Source organism: Microcaecilia unicolor, chromosome 11 (genome assembly GCF_901765095.1).
Source record: "Microcaecilia unicolor chromosome 11, aMicUni1.1, whole genome shotgun sequence".
NCBI lineage: Eukaryota > Metazoa > Chordata > Amphibia > Gymnophiona > Siphonopidae > Microcaecilia > Microcaecilia unicolor.
Window position 1 is genome coordinate 35,741,517 of NC_044041.1, and position 21,255 is coordinate 35,762,771.

A 21,255-nucleotide genomic window follows, 5' to 3' on the forward strand; every position below is an offset into this window, starting at 1 on the left:
GGTATATATCATTCAGTGTAAAAAATGTAACGAAGGATGCTATATTGGAGAAACAGGCCAGATGCTTAAGACAAGATTCAATCTACATAGACATCACATGAACAATACTGGTGCCAGTAGGGTTCCCACACCTGTTGGTCAGCATTTTACAGGACCAGGACACTGTACCAGTGACTTCACAGTGAGAATCCTGAAAGGTAACTTTAAAACCATACAAGACAAAAGAAGCCAGAAGTGGCCCCAAAAAACGTATTAAATTTTTGAAGATCTGGGGCAGATACTTGGATTCTTTGACACCTAGGAGTAGGAACTTAATACTTAAGGTGCTGTAGCTAAGGTAAAGGTCTGGAGGGTACTGGCAAGAGTGAGAATGGGGGAGGGAGGAGGGGAGGCAGGGGGGGGGGAGATGATTCACTGCAGAAATGTAAACTCTTTGTTGATCAGAGGTAGCCAAAGGGTAAAACATAGTATGTTATAAATCACAAACTCAATCTACTTAAAGCTAAGGGAGAATGATAGAGACGGTTGGGGGAAAGTATAAAACCAGGAATCCCTCATTTGGGTACACAATGTCTGGACCTGAAGTGAAAATTGTCAAGGCATGTTTTTGACTATGAGAATGGATATTGAGTTTGTAAAAGAGGGTTGGGGGGGGGGGGGGTACTAGGGGAGGGGGGAATAAAAGAAAACGAACATAAGCAATAAAATCTGTTTGTAATATTTTATTGTTGTTCAATAAAAATGTTTAAAACTAAAACCATACAAGAACGTAAGACCTTTGAAGTCAGAATGATTGAATATTTTAACACCCAACAGAAAGGACTTAACAAGGATCTGGGGTTCCTAGCCCATTATAAACCATAAAGCTGTATTTCTCTGTTGATCACCCTCCCCTCACCTATCCACACTACTACTACTACTACTATTTAGCATTTCTATAGCGCTACAAGGCATACGCAGCGCTGCACAAACATAGAAGAAAGACAGTCCCTGCTCAATGATATGCTTTGATGTCTCCATGCATACTTCCTACCCACCCCCATCCTCCCACCCTGTCAGACTGTCATAGTAATGCTTGAATGTTTTCACTTATATACACTGTCAGCTAGCACATTTGCTTATTTCCGATCTGACGAAGAAGGGCAACCTTCGAAAGCTAATCAAGAAATGTATTAAGTTATGTCCAATAAAAAAGGTATCATCTTATTTTCTTTTCCAAGTTTTATTTTGTTTGATTTATATTGATAACCTTAAGAGTGGACTAACATGGCTACCACACTCCTCTACTGCTGCAGGATAGAAACTCAGGACTATACTTACCATGGATTCTAAAAGTTTCAGGATGTCACAGTGGAGGATTCGGGGAGTTTCAGGAATGTGCTGGCTACAAGGAAGGAAGGGAAGGAGGAAAGAAATTTGGATGCTGGTCCTGTAGCAACCCCCCTTTGGTCAGTGATTGGCACCAAAGATATCCTTTCCATGACAGGCCCTTCAGGGCTAATGCTGGGCCATGCAGTCTGAGGAGGGGAGAGCATTGACGGCAGGATTAAAATATGGATTTTCTTTTTAAGCAAGGCATTGAAAACAACGATTGAACCCTTCTCAGTATGGAAGACATTTAAAGTCTGTGGCTTACTGTAAGTTTTCTTCCCCCCCCCCCCCCCCCCTTGAAACAACCATCAATGTAGACACATCCTATCTCTGTCAACAAAGCATACCTTCAGCAAATATTTGGCAAGAAATCTATCCTGTTGTCTCTTGTGTTTAATATTTGCCAGTGGGCTGCACCTGTGCAGGAGGCAAACATGCATCAGAAAGTTCGGCTTGATTTGGAGACCTTGCAACCACTTGATATTCACAAAGGGGTCCTTTTACTATGATGCACTAAGAAATGGGCTTAGCACATTATTTATTTAGTTAGTTATTGGGATGTATTAACCCGCTTTATGAACAGATTCATCCAAGGCAATGTACAGCAGCTCCAGTTTAACATAAAACTTACAATTTTGTTAACATCATAACAATAGTAAAATGACCAAATATAAACATAAATACAATAAATAAGGTAAACTTGGAAATATGATGTCAGTACAATACAAACAATACCATAATAGCCTGGAAGAATATTAAGATAACATAGATATAATATGATGTCAGCATAATACCAATGAAACGCCTAATAAACGTGCAATAGAACCTTCAAATAGCATAAAAATGATGCTAATGCTTTTCTGTGTAGCTGAGGGGCAAAATGCAGATATATAGATGGGGACAAGAGGGGTAGTACAGAGTCAACTGGAATAAATACATTGGTGACTAAACTCAAGGCAAAATCTTTGTACCAGGGGCATAGCCAGACTTCGGCGGGAGGGGGGTCCAGAGCCCGAGGTGAGGGGGCACATTTTAGCCCCCCCCAGTGCTGCTGACCCCCCCGCCATTTTTGACCCCCTGCCGCTGCTACCACCAACTTTGACCCCCCTGCCGATGACCCTCTCGACCCCCCCTCCCGCCGCCAACCCTTCCCCACTGCCGCCGTTAGCTATCTTTGCTGGTGGGGGACCCCAACCCTCGCCAGCCGAGGTCCTCTTCTTCCAGCGCAAGGCTTCATTCTGTTTCTGTGGGTCTGACGTCATGCACGTACAGAGAAAGAGAACAAAGCCTTGCGCCGGAAGAAGAGGACCTTGGCTAGCGGGGGTTGGGTCCCCCGCCAGCAAAAGTTGCTGACGGTGTCGGCGGCGGGAGGGGGGTCGAGAGGGTCATCAGCAGGCCCCCGTGGCCCCATGTAGCTACAGAAAGTTAAATAAAGTTGAATTTGCATAAAGACATAATCCTTGGAGTGCTGTGAGGTTGTTTGAAGTGGAAGTGAGGGTGCTTGCAAAGTACCCTTTTTTGTGAAGCTCAACTTCATTCCCCATTGCTACTGGCTCTCTGTTCTGGACCTTGACCTGCTGTCTGCACCCAAGCTCGACTAGAAAGGACTGTATAGTATGGAAAGTGTAGAGTGAGAGCAGTGGTGTGAGTCAAAATCTCTTGTGGTGACCCGGGTCGGAAGTTTGGAACTGAGCTAGTGGTGTGGCAAAACCCGCTTTGATTGTAACCACATAAAAGCAGTATATCAAATCCCATTCCCTTTCCCTTCGCTCCATCTTCCACCCCCTTTATTAGCTATGCCAAAACATTTCACAGGACCCCACAGTCATTCACAAAGGAAAAATATGCAACATAAAGGAATCCTTTACATGCTCATCTTCCAATGTGGTATACATCATTCAGTGTAAAAAATGTGACGAAGGATGCTATATTGGAGAACCAAGCCAGATGCTAAAGACAAGATTTAATTTACATAGACATCACATGAAAAATACCAGTGCCAGCCAGGATTCCCCACTCCTGTGAGGCAGCACTTTACAAAACCAGAACACTGTACCAGTGATTTCATAGTAAGAATCCTGAAAGGTAACTTTAAAACAATACAGGAACGTAAGACCTTTGAAGTCAGAATGATTAAATATTTTGACACTCACCAGACAGGACTTAACAAAGATCTGGGTTTTCTAGCCCATTATAAACCATGAAGTTGTATTTCTCTGTTTGTCACCCTCCTCTCACCTATCCACCCCCATCCTGTTAGACTGTCACTGAAATGCTTTGATGTTGCACTTATATATACTGTCATCTACCAACACTTGCTTATTTCCGATCTGACGAAGAAGGGCAACCTTCGAAAGCTAATCAAGCAATGTATTAAGTTATGTCCAATAAAAAAGGTATCATTTTATTTTCTTTTCCATGTTTTATTTCTATTGATTGCCTTTAAAAGTGGACTAACACGGCTACCACACTTCTCTTGCTCCCACAGTAAGTTGTCCTCATAGGTGCCACTTTTCAAAACCCAGGCTGCTAAATTCCACACAAGTTTCTACAATACTAGAAGCAAGGCTGGTGATACACTAGGACCCGCCTTAGAAAGTTGGGAGGAGCCCCAGGCTCGGGCCCCATAGCATGAAGGTTTAGGGCAATATCCGTGATTGGGGTGTGGGTGAGGCTCAGGAGCCGACTATTTAAAATGACTGGGGGGGGGGTGCTAAACCCAAATATCCACCATCTGGACACAGTCGAGGAGTTTACTCAATATTGGGGGTACTCAAGCACCCAGAGTGCAGGCTCCTAAGATCCGTTTGAGCGCAATTCAGCGAAAAATGGTGTAAACAATTTGATAATTCTAACCCTCCCAAAAAATTCCTTTCCCCATTATTTATAGCACAAATAGATTTTAGAAATCAGTGCTTTTGATGCTGCTTCAGAACAGCACATCCCATACCATGTAAAATGAGTTTATCTTGTTGGGCAGACTGGATGGACCATACAGGTCTTTAACTGCCGTCATTTACTAGGTTACTCTTTGGGATTCTACATGGAATGTTGCTACTAATTGGGATTCTAGAATCTTGTAACTGTTTAGGATTCCAGAATCTTCAGAACTTTTAGTACAAGAACAGTGCTGGGCAGACTTCTACGTCTGTGCCCTGAGAAATCAAACTAGGGTATACATATAAAGTGTCATATACCATGTAAACTGAGTTTATCTTGTTGGGCAGACTGGATGGACCATTTACTATGTTACTATGATCCTCGATGTCTTTGAGCCCCTCAGCCCCATGAGATTCACCTTATGGTAACAGAAAAGAGATGATGAGCTCGTTACTTCAGGATCTGCCCTGCAGGGGGCGTCCCAGACCCGCGCCCGACTAGCAACAACTCTGGATGATCAGCGACAGCCTCCGAGCTCACGTGAAAAGAGGAAATTGTGGTTCCGTCTGCTCGTCCGCTTTCTTTCTCGGCACAGGTTCGTCCACCCCGGGCCGAGCTACGATGGCTTGCGGCTCTTGCTGCGTGGAGCTGACCAGCTGTGTCTTCGAGTACGACACCCCCAGGATCGTGCTGATCAAGAGCACAAAGGTCGGGCTGATGAACAGAGTTGTGCAGCTGATGATCCTGGCATATGTGATCGGGTAAGTGAAAGGGGAAAAGCGATTTCACTTTCCTTTTTTTTCCGCATGGAGGCGGGATCCAGAGATTTTCCCCGGGTATTACTGAGCTTGGGTTTGAAGTGTGTGTGCATGTGTTTACAGAGGGTACGTGTATAACGGGATGCCCTTTCACCCCGTTATTCCGCTGCCCTGGCCGATTCGTCTCTAGCCTGTCATGAGAGCTTGCAAACTCATTGGTGTGTTCGGTAAATGCCCAGCAGGTAGCACTCAAGGATCCTTTGATGTCTCTCATTTCCCATGAATAAGGAGGTAAAAAAAAAAAAAAGGCCTTTACAGCATGGTGACTTGGGTAAAATGGAGCTGGAGTACTTTCTGTTCTTTGGAGAATTTGCCCCGAAAACCGGGCTGTGATTTGTTTGCAGTTCTGTTCTTATGACTACTACTACTATTTAGCATTTTTATAGCGCTACAAAGCGTACGCAGCGCTGCACAAACATAGAAGAAAGACAGCCCCTGCTCAAAGAGCTTACAATCTAATAGACAAAAAATAAAGCAAGCAAATCAATTAATGTGTAGAGGAAAGAGGAGAGGAGGGTAGGTGGAGGCGAGTGGTTACAAGTCAAAAGCAGTGTTAAAGAGGTGGGTTTTTCAATCTAGATTTAAAGATGGTCAAGGATGGGGCAAGACGTAGGGGCTCAGGAAGTTTATTCAAGGCGTAGGGTGCAGCGAGACAGAAGGAGCGAAGTCTGGAGTTGGCAGTAGTGGAGAAGGGAACAGGTAAGAAGGATTTATCCATGGAACAGAGTGCATGGGAAGGGGAGTAGGGGTGTAGGGACGGACGAGAGTGTGGAAAGAAATACGGCCTGACTTTGGCCAAGGTTTCGATTTCTGCTTCAGGGTTACCATGGACTCAAGCTGGTTAATTTTGCTGGATCAATTAACCAGCTTGAGTCCACGGTAACCCTGAAGCAGAAATCGAAACCTTGGCCAAAGATGGGCCGTGGGTAGTTGAAAGAACTTAAATGAACAACTGGACAGCTGGAAAGCTAAGTCTTTTTCATAATTACATAAAAGCACTTAAGTGATTTGAAGAGCTGTAATTTAAGTAGCTAGGAGGTTTTTTGCCAGTGATGAGTCCGCAGGTCTCCCTAAAGTTGTTTCGTTAACATAAGGAGTGCCTTAGCGGTTCGTTTGAGGCTTTTTCCTCTGTTTAGTACCTATCTTTGCATATGTAGATATCTTGTATTTGGTTATTAAAACAAAACTGATATTCTACAAGCTTCACCACGATATTTAGATACAACCATAATAAAGACATTGAACAGCAGGATATGGAAAATTAACCGGCTGCAACTTCATTTATTGTAAACATAAGTTTGTAAGTCCTCCAAAACTCACACCTGAGCTGAGGTAGGAAAATTATAGACAACAATGGCCTTTACAGCATGATAGAGGTATATAAAATAAAGAGTGGAGTGGAACAGGTGGATGTGAAGCGTCTGTTCACGCTTTCCAAAAATACTAGGACTAGGGGACATGCGATGAAACTACAGTGTAGTAAATTTAAAACAAATAGGAGAAACTTTTTTTCTTCACCCAATGCATAATTAAACTCTGGAATTCGTTGCCAGGGAACGTGGTGAAGGCGGTTAGCTTGGCAGAGTTTAAAAAGGGGTTAGACGGTTTCCTAAAGGACAAGTCCATAAACCGCTACTAAATGGACTTGGGAAAAATCCAAAATTCCAGGAATAACATGTATAGAATGTTTGTACGTTTGGGAAGCTCGCCAGGTGCCCTTGGCCTGGATTGGCCGCTGTCGTGGACAGGATGCTGGGCTCGATGGACCCTTGGTCTTTTCCCAGTGTGGCATTACTTATGTACTTATGTCCTCTACTTGGCTCACTTTTATTACATAGAGCAGTGATTTAACCTATTGTGATGTCATAGTGGCTCATTCCACCAATAAGAGCCAACCTCATTAGTGATGTCACAATGGCTTGATTGTATAGAATGTTTGTACGTTTGGGAAGCTCGCCAGGTGCCCTTGGCCTGGATTGGCTGCTGTCGTGGACAGGATACTGGACTCGATGGACCCTTGGTCTTTTCCCAGTGTGGCATTACTTATGTACTTATATGTTCTAACAAAAAATATTATCTCATAAGAACTATCTGTCATGAGAGCAAAGTAGCAGGTTAACGTTGAAACTATGCTTACCATGCCCTGCCATAGGCAGTTATATAGTATAGGGAGCTGTCATAGACCTCCATGCAAAATACCGGGTCACAGCAGGGCCGCCGAGAGACTGGACCGGGGCAAGGCCGCCCCCCCCCCGAGGTCGCCACCACAAAGTCAATGGATGGCGGTAAGGTCTCAGACCCAAAATGGACGCGTGCCAATTTTAATTTTGCCGCAAGTCCATTGTTGGCAAAAATTTTAAAAAGGCTTTTTTTACAGGAGCGCTGAAAAATAGATCTGCACATGCTCAAAACATTCACCTACACTAGTGCGGCCCATTTTATTAGGCTTCTAGCATTTGTATACAGGTACTTCAAACTGTGTTTTCCTTAGCGTCCCTCCGGACCGGACCAGGATTGGACTGTTGGGTTGTGCCCGCCTACCAGCAGGTGGAGACTGAGAAAAACTCTGACTCTAGAGAGCCAATAGGAGCCCTGGCCATGTGACCTTAGCCTCAAACTGTGTTTTTTTTCCATTGCATCTTCAAGCTTCTTAGAAATTGACAAGATAATGTGCATCCTTTATCCTGCTCTCTCCTTAAACACGTCCTGCTTCTTTGACTGTTGTTGAAACCTCACTATTGGGATCCCCTAAATGTCTTGTTTCAATAGTATCGTTCAAGGATATTCCACACCAAACCATGCGTTCCTAGACAATGTTTGGCTCCCCTTCTCCCCCCCCCCCCCCCCCCCCATTTTAGTTTAAAAGCTGCTCTGTCTCCTTTTTAAAAGTTAGCGCCGATAGCCTGGTTCCATCCTAGTTATGATGGAGTCCATCCTTTCGGAATGTGTTCCTCCTTTCCTAGAATGTTGTCCAGTTCCTAACAAATCTAAATCCCTCCTTCCTGCACCATGAGATTCCACCATTCATTGAGACTTTGGAACTCTGCCTGCTTCTTGGGTCCTGCATGTGGAATGGGGAGAATTTCTGAAAATGCTACCCTGGAGAATCTGCACTTCAGCTTTCTACTTAAGAGCCTAAATTTGGCTTCCTCAACCTCCCTCCCACACTTTCCTATGTCGTTGGTACCCACATGTTCCAAGACAGCCGACTCCTCCCCAGCACTATCTAAAATCCTATCTAGGTGATGCCTGAGGTCCACCACCTTTGCATCAGGCAGGCAAGTGACCAGGCGATCCTCACGTCCACCAGCCAGGGCCGCCGAGAGGGGGGGGGGCAGTGGGGACAAAATTCCCGGGGCCCGGCGCCGCAGTCCCACCTGCCACCGGGCCCCTTCCACCCGAACCCCCGCCAGCAGAAGTGCTGTCGTCTGTTCTGACTCCAGCGTGCGCGGCCCACACAGACGTGCTCCTCTCAGCTGATCTTCGCTGCACGTGCAGGACGTCAGACGCACAGAAGCCCTGCAGAGTACAGCGAAGATTAGCTGAGAGGAGCGCGTCTGTGTGGGCCGCGCACGCCGAAGTCAGGTCAGAAGACTGCAATTCTGCTGGCGGGGGTTTGGGTGGAAGGGGCCCGGTGGCGGAGGCGGGTGGTACTGTGGCGCCGGGCCCCCCTCAGGGGGGGCGATGACGACAACCTGGGGGGCGGGGCCCAGGGGGCAGGGCCGGGGGCCCGGGGCGGCCTTGTCCCGGTCCCGGCCCAGTCTCTCGGCGGCCCTGCCACCAGCCACCCAGCCAACAACACCTAACCCTTCCCACCTGGGCAAAAGTTCTTGGAGACATATCCTCGGTGTGAGAGGATATTTCATCCCTTGGTGGGCTGGTCCTGGCAACAGGATTACTTCCTACTTCACTAGGGTGATGCTATCCTTTTAGGAGGTGCTGCCAGACTGGAGGTGGTATTTCTCGACAACATCCCTACTCGTTAAATCATTAAACCCCCCACTACCCCTGTAAGAACCCAGCCCCTACCCACCCAATCATGATAAAACATTTTAATAGGCAACATAGGGTGTAAGCAAAGATAAGATAGATTAACAGGAGCTGGAAAATAAAGAAACTAATTTTAAAGAAAGTTGCACATGAGGTCAGAATGGTGCTTTTTATCTTAGGGTAGGAGTGGATAAACATGTCCAGCTATAGTATGTGCAGCTGGTGTCGCTCCTTGTGTGTGATTAGCAAGTTAGTTAATTCTTCCGTTAAAGGCCTGCTTGAAGAGCCAAGCTTTCACCTGCTTAGGGTTACCATACGTCCTGTTTTACCGGGACATGTCCTCGTTTTGAGGAGACGGCCTGGCATCCAGGCAGGTTTTGCCAGCCTGCCCGATTGTCCGGATTTGTGGATGAACGGGCAGGCGAGCAGGCCTGAGGGTGTCCTATCCTCCCCTCCCTTATTGTAGTGCCCTGGTCATCTAGTGACCACTTTGGAGCAGGAAGGAGCCCCCTCTTTCCTGCCAGCTGCAGACTGTCTTGCTCCCGTGCCGCTTCAGAATGGCTGCCGAGAGTCCAAGCGGTGGCCTTGCGAGACTGTTGGATGCTCAGTGCAGTTCATACAAGCCTTTTGTAGACGGGTATCTTCCACCTCAATAGCCCCCTTTTCTCTTCAGAGCAGTATCAGCGAAGCCAAGCCCTTCATCCTGCACTACTAAGTCTCACGTTTATCTCCAGCCCCCATATTGCTGTCTCGGTGGGGGCTTGGGGGGGGCATTAGGCCACCAGGGCTGAGTAATGGTGGTGTCTGGGGGTCTAGTGGACCTCCGTCTCCTTTGTTTGAATTGGAGAAAACCTTTCTTCACTCAACGTGTAATTAAACTCTGGAATTCGTTGCCAGAGAATGTGGTAAAGGTGGTTAGCTTAGAGGAGTTTAAAAAAGGTTTGGACGGCTTCCTAAAGGAAAAGTCCATAGACAGTTATTAAATGGACTTGGGGAAAATCCACTATTTCTGGGATAAGCAGTATAAAATGTTTTGTACTTTTTTGGGATCGTGCCAGGTATTTGTGATCTGGATTGGCCACTGTTGGAAACAGGATGCTGGGCTTGATGGGCCTTTGGTCTTTCCCAGTATGGCAATACTTATGTACTTACGTCATGTTAGTGTCATTTGGTGAAGATCTAGTGAAGGGCTGCAAGAGGCTTTTCTGAAGGCTGGTAAAGTCTTGGGGATAGGGAGTGAGCAAAGAAGTGGGGGTTTTTCAGCATTATAGGGAACAGAGATATCCTGTCCACCTGTGAGGATATAAAACAAGATTTTCTGGTATTACATTCCCACAGTCTGACAATGAGGTTATAATCTTACCATACACCTGTGCCAGGGGCGTAGCCAGATGGCTAATTTTGGGTGGGCCTGAGTCCAAAGTGGGTGGGCATGGAATTTGCCCCCCCCCCCCTCCAGTTTGCTCTTGCTCCTCTCTCCACCTCTCCCTGCCCACAAACCCCAAATATTAAATATTTGAGCTGTCGGGGATCCCAAAACCCTGCCAGCTGAAGATTTCCTCCTCCTCAAGAAGCCAGCACACTTCCAAACGGCAGCCAGCAGCACGTGCCTCACACTGATGCTGCTGTCCAGGCTGTGCATGCTCAGTGCTTTTGCATGTGTGAAAACTGAGCATGTGCAAAAGGGCCGGTCTCAGCGCCAGCTCAATGCAAGTGCTGCTGGCTGACATTTGGAAGAGCGCTGGCTGCCCAAGGAAGGAAAATTTTCAGCTGGCAAGGTTTAAGGATCCCCACCAGCCACAGCAAGAGTGTCACAATTTTGGGTGGGCCCGAGTCCAAAGTGGGTGGGCCCTGACCCACCCAGGCCCACCTGTGGCTACGCCACTGACCTGTGCGATCCATCTGTGGTACAAATCTTATTGCAAATGCAAGGTTTACATTGCAAAAATAAAAATTCAGGTGTAATTTAAAAATAAGCACTAAGAACTGCTTCAAATAACTTAAGTGGAAGGTTTAATATATGTTTTGTTTTATTTTTATTAACTTTTTAAAACTGGACTAACACAGAAGAAACTACACTACTTCTTTTGTAAAAGTAGAGTCGGCGCTGGAAGTTACTTATTATCGTTTCTGAGGCACCCTCACTTGAAACATGGCAGCTCCATTTCTTGCCCCACCCCAAAGACCAGAGTCTGTGCCCTAAAACAATACAGTGCCCGAGACAATGTCCCAGTTACTGCAGTCTAGTTCCGGGCCCCGTGGCCAGGTCAGCCCTGTGCCTAGCTTGAGAGGGTGTCGATCATTAATGATTCACTGTGAGGCAGCTGCTGTCTTGCATCACTTTCAGCTGAGTTTTGTTTCCTGTTGTCGGCCTGTTGTTTCTGGAAGTTTTCATAAAGGGTGCAGACAGCAGCCCAAAAGGCAGCAGAAACTTAGAAATACATTAAAAAATCTAGTCAAACCAGATAAAACCATTTTCTATAAAACATTTATAAGGTGGAGTTTGTGGTTTGTTCATCATGGAAATTTATAATTCAGCAGTTCAGCTAGTACCCTCTGTTTTAATATTTGTTGAGAACTTGGCTGTGTTTACTTCAGTTCCCATGACCAGGTGTATTATGTAGTGTAAATTGAGCAAACAAGGAAGGTAGACCTGTAGCACCTTGGCATTGTCTGACGTGTCCCTGGGCATCAGGTCCTCTCTCCTCCTGCCCTTCCTGGGATTCTGAGTGAAATGACTGTGCACAATCGGTGTTTTGTCTGTGTGTTGTTTTGTATTTTAAATAGAGCGTGTACATAAGCATGGATTTACAAAGCCAACGTGGAATTCAAACGTGTGGGATAAACACAAAGGAATTCTGTTTAGAAGGAATGGATCTACAGAATCTTAGCGGAGATTGAGTGGCAACGCCGGTAATTGGAGAGTGAAACCAGTGTTGGGTGGACTTGTACGGTCTGCGCCCTGATCGTGGCTGAATAGATATGGATGGGCTGGAGTCTAAATTTTAAGGAGCTTCAACGTTAGCTTCAGAACATTTAGTACAGAAACAGTGCTGGGCGGATTTTTTTATGGTCTGTGCCCTGAGACAGGCAGGGACAAATCAGACTCGGGTATACATATAATACCATGTAAAATGAGTTTATCTTGTTGGTTAGACTGGATGGACTGTTCAGGTCTTTTTCTGCCGTCATTTACTATGTTACTGTGTTTAGTCAAGGGAAATCTTGCCTCACCAATGTACTACATTTTTTTGGTGGCCAACATGGATAAATGTGAGCCAATTCATATTGTGTATCTGGATTTTCAAAAGGCATTTGACAGAGTACCTAATAAAAGACTCCTGAGGAAATTAGAAAGTCACGGGATAGGAGGCAGCGTCCTCACGGGATAGGAGGCAGTGTCCTATTGTGGATTAAAAACTGGTTAGAAAGATAGAAAACAGAGTAGGGTTAAATGGTCAGTATTCTCAATGGAGAAGGGTAGATAGTGGGGTTCCCCAGGGGTCTGTGCTAGGACCGCTGCTTTTTAGCTTATTTATAAATTATCTAGAAATGGGAGTAACTAGTGAGGTAATTAAATTTGCTGACAACACAAAGTTATTCAAAGTTGTTAAATCGCAAGAGGATTGTGAAAAATTGCAAGAAGAACTTAACGAGACTGGGCATCCAAATGGCAGATGACTTTTAATGTGAGCAAGTGCAAAGTGATGCAAAGTTCTATATTAGGAGTCGCTGACCTGAAAAAGGATCCAAGGTGTCATCATTGATGATACTTTGAAACCCTCTGCTCAGTGTTCACCTCTTATACTGTGTGCAGTTCTGGTCACTGCATCTCAAAAAAAAAAAAAGATATAGTGGAATTAGAACGTTACAGAGAATGGCAACAAAAATGATAAAAGGGATGGTCCTTCTTCCCTATGAGGAAAGGCTAAAGCGGCTAGGGCTCTTCAGTTTGGAGAAGAGACGGCTGAGGGGAGATATGATAGAGGTCTATAAAATACAGAGTGGAGTGGAACAGTTAGACGTAAATCACTTGTTTACTGTTTCCAAAAATACTAGGACTAGGGTGTATGCAAAGAAGCTACTAAATAGTACATTTAAAACAAATCGTAGAAAATATTTCTTTATTCAACAAGTGATTTAAACTCTAGAATTCGTTGGCAGAGAATGGTAAAAGCAGTTAGCTTAGCAGGCTTTTAAAAAAATGTTTGGATCATTTCCAAAAAGAAAAGTCCATAACCCATTATTAAGATGGACTTGGGGAAAATCCACGGCATATTCTAGGATAAGCAGCGTAAAATCTGTTTTGCTGTTCTGGGATCTTGCCAGGTACTTGTGACCTGGATTGGCCATTGTTGGAAACAGGATACTGGGCTTGATGGACCTTCCGTCTGTCCCAGTATGGCAATGCTTATGTTCTTATGTTAGAGAGGTTCAACTTCCACCTGTCCTCTTCCCTATTAAAAGAAAAAAACCCACTCCTTCCTTCGGTATAGTTGAGTTCATAGGAGCCAACTTTTCAAAATTATTGGGGGTACTAAACCCAGTGGAAATAACCCTTCTCTGGACACATAGAAGGAATTTTCTCAATATTGGGGGTGCTCAAGCACCCACAGCACCCACAGAGTCGGCTCCTATGGTTGAGTTTAATTGGCATTTGATGTACCACGTTTTCAGGCAAAATCAAAGCGGTGTAAAATAAAAATGGTAAGAAAGAGAAAGGAACTACATAATATCAACAGGACAGAAGAGGATAATTTGAAAAATGTTTGAACTATTAAAAAAACTGCCCATATTCTGCCAGTTCAAAACCGATATACTCATATCACCCCTCTCCTCAAATCACTTCATTGGCTTCCGATCAGATATCGCATACAATTCAAGCTTCTCCTCCTTACCTACAAATGCACTCAGTCTGCGGCTCCTCACTACCTCTCCACCCTCATCTCCCCCTATGTTCCTGCCCGTAACCTCCGCTCACAGGACAAAGCCCTTCTCTCAGTACCCTTCTCCACCACTGCCAACTCCAGGCTCCGCTCATTCTGCCTTGCCTCACCCTATGCCTGGAACAATCCCTACCCATCTTCAAATCTCTGCTTAAAACTCACCTCTTCAATGCTGCCTTCGGCGCCTAACCGCTCGAGAAATATAAAATGCCCCAATCTATCCACCCTATCAGATTAATTGTTCACTTGTCTTTAGATTGTTCTCTTGTCTTTTAGATTGTAAGCTCTTTGAGCAGGGACTGTCCTTCTGTGTTTAAATTGTACAGCGCTTAGTAACCCTAGTAGCGCTTTAGAAATGTTAGTTAGTTAGTTAGTTAGGTATTTGTGAAGGCTAGGGAGAGCAGATGGGTGTTCACAGAGGCCATAAATGTTGGATAGGACTGTTTGGCATGGAGTCTTAAGGGAAAGGAGTTCCGTAGAGTGGGATGGGGGTGATACAGAAAAATGCTAAATGGAGGGTGGACTCCAGATGGGAACAATGGACAGATAAATTGAGAGGCGGTTGGCTGAAGCTGAATGCAGGAGGCGGGAAGGAGTATAAGGGGTAACGAGAGAAAAGAGATGAGGAGGAATTGTAGAATGAAGTACCTTTGTGCGTCAAGGTAAGAATCTTAAAGCAGTTACACAGCTTCAAAATTTTGATTGAAATGGTTAAAACCATATTTTGGCTCTACCAGGACTGGCTATAACATTTAAGGTTTTTCACATGTGTACTGTTTCTTTCACATCTTTGAGGGTTGGAAGGGAGTCGGTGACCACTGGGAGAGTAAGGGTGGGTCATTCCTTTATTCCTCCAGCGGTCATCTGGTCACTTAGGGCATTTTGGGGGGGGTTTTAGTTGTTGGGTCTAGCTCAAAATATCTTAGTTTAGTTCCGGACGTTTTCGTGTTGTTCCGTTATGGCTGAAAAATGTCCAGGCCTTAGAAGAATGGCCAAACCCCACTCTTAAATATGCCCCCTTGTGATCTGGACGCACTGCAGACGAACTGCATAGAAAAACATCTGGAAAATGGATTTGGAAAATACTGATTTGGACACTTTTGGTGAGAAAAACTTCCAAACGCCGCTTTATGCCACTTTTTAGACGTTTTTCTCTTTCAGAAATGAGAGCCATAGCAAAACAGCTTCTGTGACACAGGAATATTGTAAAGCTTCCATTCCATTCCTTAGCATTTTGTGCCGGTTCAGTTTAATTAGTCACAGATCTGAGGTTTGTTTAATCTGCAGCCATGTAGCTAATTTAAGGTCATTAAAAGCCTTGTTGACACAAGTGCTGCACAGCAGAAGGTCTCTAGACATTCCCTCGGATGAACCTCAGGCACTGACAGCAATCTCCACTCTAGAATCTTCCAGCTCAGATTTTTGCAGGTGCTCAGCCGTATAGCTCATGTCTCTGTGTGTCATTAATCATTTGTATGGTTCTGTCAGGTTCGGCTCCGTACAGACACCAAAACATTCCCTACTCTTCCAGTACTGATCACTTTAGAATTTAATTGTACACCTTTTTATTTCCTGTAATATGCAGGGTTTATATTGACCTTCACAGTTGATTTACATTTGTGTTGCGGATGGTAACTGGCGGGCCAGGTCATGACATCATGCTGGACTCGGTAGTGACCCTGTGTCAGTCATGGGGGTGGAGGGTGGACTTGGCTTTTACTCATAAAGACATTGAACAACAGGATATGGAAAATTAACCGGCTGCAACTTCATTTATTGTAAACATAAGTTTGTAAGTCCTCCAAAACTCACACCTGAGCTGAGGTAGGAAAATTATAGACAACAATGGCCTTTACAGCATGATAGAGGTATATAAAATAATGAGTGGAGTGGAACAGGTGGATGTGAAGCGTCTGTTCATGCTTTCCAAAAATACTAGGACTAGGGGGCATGCGATGAAACTACAGTGTAGTAAATTTAAAACAAATAGGAGAAACTTTTTTTCTTCATCCAATGCATAATTAAACTCTGGAATTCGTTGCCAGGGAACGTGGTGAAGGCGGTTAGCTTGGCAGAGTTTAAAAAGGGGTTAGACGGTTTCCTAAAGGACAAGTCCATAAACCGCTACTAAATGGACTTGGGAAAAATCCACAATTCCAGGAATAACATGTATAGAATGTTTGTACGTTTGGGAAGCTCCCCAGGTGCCCTTGGCCTGGATTGGCCGCTGTCGTGGACAGGATGCTGGGCTCGATGGACCCTTGGTCTTTTCCCAGTGTGGCATGTACTTATGTACTCATAAGGTCAGGAAGGACTCAAGGTGGATTTTGGATCCATTGCTCTCCTTTTGAAATCTGAGCTCAAGGTGAGGTTTATATACAAATACTGTAGGTATTTCTCTGCCTCCAGAGGGACAAGATGATCTAAATGTATAGTTGAGGAAGGTGAAGACTTGCGCGAGGCAGGGGCGTAGCCAGCCCTCAGATTTGGACACCCCGAGCATGCTCAGTTGTTGCATGAACTGAGCAGGCGCAAGGAGTTCCACTGCGGGTGGCTGGAGGCACGCCGCCAACTCCTTCTGTATTGCAGCAGTGTGAGGAGGTTGGGAGGAACTTGGCAACAAATTTCTTTGGTGGGGCTTTGGCATTCCCGGTAGCCATTTAACAGGAGTTGCACGTTTGTAGGGGACCTGAGCCCAAAGTGTGTGTGTGTGGGGGGGGGGGGGGGGGGGAGTCATGCCCTCAAGGTCTCCCCGGAGCTACTCCACTGGCTCTAGGCCACAAGTAGCATCTGTGTGAGAAGTTCCCGGTTCTCAGCTGACTGCGTCAGTTGTTATGTCGCTCCTTCACTGTATCAAAAAAGGATGCTTCACCCAGTGCCGTAGCGAGGGCTAATGGCACCCGGGGCGGGTCGCCGCTGCGCAACCCCCTCCCCCCGGACCGCATTCTTACCTGCGGGAGGGCCGATCCGCCCCGAGTGCACGTCACTTGGAGCTGCGTCGGCCCCGCTGGTTCCCTGCTCTCTCTGCCCCGGAACAGGAAGTAACCTGTTCCAGGGCAGAGAGAGCAGGGAACCAGCGGGGCCGGCACCCCCCGAGCGCATTCACCCGGGGCGGACTCCCGCCCTTCCCTTCCTACGCCACTGGCTTCACCTCTAGGGCTATAGAGACAGCATTCACAACCTTCCCCCCAACCCAGAGGTAGGTTAATAAAGAATGATGGAGCAGAAGCAGAGGCTTCGGGTAATTGTGATTTGAAACTTCCTGACACCAAATTCCCTGTTGAAGCCAGTTGAGACAAGAGGCCACTGTTCTTTCCCCCCTCCAGCCCCCCACCCCAAAGCAAATCCACAAAACTCTATCAATGCCTTGTTGCTGATTGATGAAAGGACATGCTGTAATTATATCTTTGTTTTTTCTTGTATTAGGTGGGTGTTTGTTTGGGAGAAGGGTTACCAGGAGTTTGACTCGGTGGTCAGTTCTGTCACATCGAAAGTAAAAGGCATAGCGGTGACCAATACCTCAGAGTTAGGACTGAAGGTCTGGGATGTGGCCGATTACATAGTTCCAGCACAGGTATACTTTCTTAGCACTTCACAATAAACTTGTGAATTTAATTCCTGTATGTCGGCCACGCGCTTCTGAATCTCTGCCATGGTGAAGCTATGCGCTGCCGCCACACTGTTTCATGCCGTGCTATAAGGGGCTCATTTTCAAAGCACTTAGACTTACAGATTTCCATAGGTTACTACTGGGCTCATTTTCAAACAGAAAAACGTCTAAAAGTGGATAAAGCAGCATTTGGACGTTTTTTTCTCATAAAAATGTCCAAATCAGTATTTTCGAAACCTATTTTTAGACGTTTTTCTTTGAAGTCTGTCAGAAGTGCGCCCAAATCTCAAGGGGGCGTATCGGGGCGGGAGTTGGTCATTCCTGAGACTTAGACGTCTTTCAGCCATAATAGAAGAAAACAAAAATGCCCAGGACTAAAACTTAGAGGTTTTGAGCTAGACCTGTTTTTATAACGAATAAGGCACAAAACGGTGCCCTAAATAACCAGATGATCACTGGAGTGAATCAGGGATGACCTCCCTTAATTCCCCAGTGGTCATTAACCTCCTCCCACCCCCCCCCCACCCCACCCCAAAAATGTGATGAAAAACATTACTTGCCAGCTTCAGATGTTATACTCAGGTCCATTAGAACAGCATGCAGGTCCCTGGTGGTACAGTGCACTGCAGACAGGTGGACCCAGGCTTCTACCTCCCCCTACCTGTTACACTTGTGGAGGAAACTGAGCCCTCCAAAACTCACCAGAAACCCACTGTACCCACATATAGGTGCCCCCTTCACCCATAAGGGCTATGGTAGTGGTGTACAGTTGGGGGTTTTGGATGGGTTTTGGGGGTGCTCAGCAGACAAGGTAAGGGAGCAATGGTTAGATGTGTACCTGGGAGCATTTTATGAAGTTCATTGCAGTGCCCCCTAGAGTGTCCTATTGCTTTCCTGGGATGTCAGGGGGACCCGTGTACTAAAAATGCTGGCTCCTCCTACATCCCAATGGCTTGATTTTGTGCGTTTTGCACATGGGACGTTTTTTTTTTCCTTTTTGAAAATGAACCAAAAAATAAAATGCCCAAATCACAAAATCTTCTGTTTTCAAAAAGAAAAGATAAGGCATTTTTCTTTTTTTTTTTTTTAAATGTCCTTCTTTGCTATTCAGATTTTGGACATGTTTTTTACAAAACGTCCAAAGTCGGTCTTAGATGTCATATTGAAAATGCCCCTCCACGTAACTTTGTAAGTCTAAGTGCTTTGAAAATGCACCTCATAGCGTCTCTTTATGCAATGATGTCACAAAAGCTTCTGGAGATTTTGGAGGTTGGGCAAAAATATTTTATGGTACCAGTTGAAAAGGGAGACCTGGTATGAGAACTTTCAAGTCTGCACAGGTCTCAGCACTTCAGAAAGAAAAGGGATTTGATATACCGCCCTTCTGCACTTAGTCAAAACAGTTTCCATATTATACACAGGACTTTTTTGTACCTGGGGCAATGGAGGGTCAAATGACTTGCCCAGGGTCACAAGGAACTGCAGTGGGAATCGAACCTGGTTCCCCAGGTTCTTAGCCCACTGCACTAATCATTAGGTGGCTCCCTCCAGTCCAGTGAGTGACTAACCTTTTCCCCTCAGGCTAATATTATAAGCTGAAATTGTAGCTATCAGCAGATCAAAGATAATATGTTGATGCTGGCAGTAAGCATGCTCGAGGTGCCACCGTTGGCGACTGCGCTTTGAGCCACTGCCAGCCACACTTAAGCTGATTGGGGCAGCTCCATATTTCTTCAGCTGACGGGGCTTGGGGTTCCCTGCCAGCTTAGGTAATTAAAATTTGGGAGGAAGATAAGGGAGTTGAGGCAGAGGAGTGGGAAGCAGGCCTCCCCCAAAATGTGGTTCTGGCAGTGCTACTGCTGTATGTGCTTACATTAATTTTTGTTCTGTTTTATTCTATTTAGGAAGAAAATGCATTTTTTGTCATGACAAATGTAATCATTACACAAAATCAAAAGCAAGGTTTGTGTCCTGAGGTAAGCAGTAGACAGTGCACTGAAGTAGCATTTGCCACAGAGAACTAATAAGCCGTTGGGGGTGAGGAGGACAAGTTTTTTTTGCCTTTTGATCTGCAATAAAGTGAACAGTACAAGAAGTGACCTAAGAAATTTCAACTGTAAAATCTGGAGAGTTAAGCATTTGGGAATGCAGAAATATAAAGGAGAGGTATGGAATGCCGGGAGACACTGATGTTCCCAGAGCAGGAAAGTAGTGATTTATGTCCAATTTTAAGGTAGTAAAACTGGGTGACAAGTCACCGCCCAGTTCAGGAAGGATGTTAAGGCGCATGAGGGGAGTGATATAAGTAGTAAGGCAAAAAGTGATATTGTTGCCCTACATGTGATTGGCGCATCCTCACTTGGAGGCCATACTGTACGTCCAGAAACGTCTCCTGAAGGTGGAAGTAGTTCAGAGAAGGGCCACTGAAACAGCACGGGATGTGCACTGAATGTTTTGTGAAGTGTAACTTTGAGATCTAAATATGTGTGCCCTAAAGGAGAGGATATGAGAGAGACATTCAAACATATGAAAGGTATTAACAGTGCAGAAGAAACCAGGGCTGGGGGGGGGGGGGGGGGGGGGGGGAAGGCAAAATTTCCCCAGGCCTGGCCCCCAAGGGGGGCCCGGTGCCAGGGTCTCTCTCTCTCCTGCTCCTGACAAGACCTGGGTGATTGCGTTAATGCAATCACCCGGGTCCTGACAGGAGCAGGAGAGAGACGGACCCCTTAGAGGCCTGGGGGGAGGAGTAGACAGGTTGGATTCGGGACCCCTAGTTTGGCTGGCGGTGGTCCCCAAGCCCCACCAACAGAAGCCTTTCCTCCAGCGCTGTTCGCCGCATTGCCTGCCCTGCTTCCGCTCACGTCGTGCATGCTCGGTTTTGATGAAACTGAGCACGTGCGATGTGAGGAGAAGCAGCCGTACTTGTAAGGCAGTGCAGCGGAGAGCAGCGCTGGAGGGAAAGCTTCTGCTGACGGGGCTTGGGTATGTGGAGTTGCTGCGGGGGGCGGGGCAGGGAGATGGGGCAAAATGTGCCCCCCCACTTTGGGTTCCAGCCCCCCAATCTGGCCTGGCTACGCGGTGGGGGGGGAGGGGGGCGGCAGCAGTTGCGGCATCTTGGGGGCCAGCGGCAGTGGTGGTCCTGCTCCGGGCCTGGCTCAGTCTCTCAGTGGCCCTGGAAGAAACTCATCTTTTTTTCAGCAGAAAAGAAGATTTAGGACAATGAGGCTCCAAGGGAGTAGTCGGGAGCATTGTTGAGATATATTTTTCATGGAAGGGGGTGACAGTTGTATGGAATATGCTCCCATAAGAAATGCTAGGCAATACTAGGTCAGATTACCATGTGCTGTAGTCCAGCATCCTATCTCTGGAGTGGCCAGTCCAGGTCATGGGAAATTTCCTGGCAGGATCTGGGAATTAGATACATCCCTTCCTGCTTTCCTTCAGGGATAAACGGTGGTTTTCCCAAGTATACCTGGCTAATAATTATTTATAGACTTTTTTTTTCATTCAGGAATTTGTCCAAAGCCCATTTAAACCCAGCATCTCTGCCCATCTGAAAATCTCAGCTAAAAGCCCACCTTTTTGATGCTGCTTTTAACTCCTAACCCTTATTCACTTGTCCAGAACCCTTATTCAGGGC

At 45.9% G+C, this 21,255-nt stretch overlaps 1 protein-coding gene across 1 annotated transcript in view; it reads left to right on the forward strand.

The window, feature by feature from the left end:
- Positions 1–4,768: 4,768 nt before the first annotated feature.
- P2RX4 (purinergic receptor P2X 4) overlaps positions 4,769–21,255 on the forward strand; it is a 60,955-nt gene continuing 44,468 nt past the window's right edge. The window contains exons 1-3 of the mRNA XM_030219463.1: positions 4,769–5,012; positions 17,432–17,579; positions 19,520–19,591. Coding sequence (XP_030075323.1) covers positions 4,873–5,012; positions 17,432–17,579; positions 19,520–19,591 — 360 coding nt within the window. The 5' untranslated portion in view covers positions 4,769–4,872. The remainder of the gene's footprint in view (positions 5,013–17,431; positions 17,580–19,519; positions 19,592–21,255) is intronic.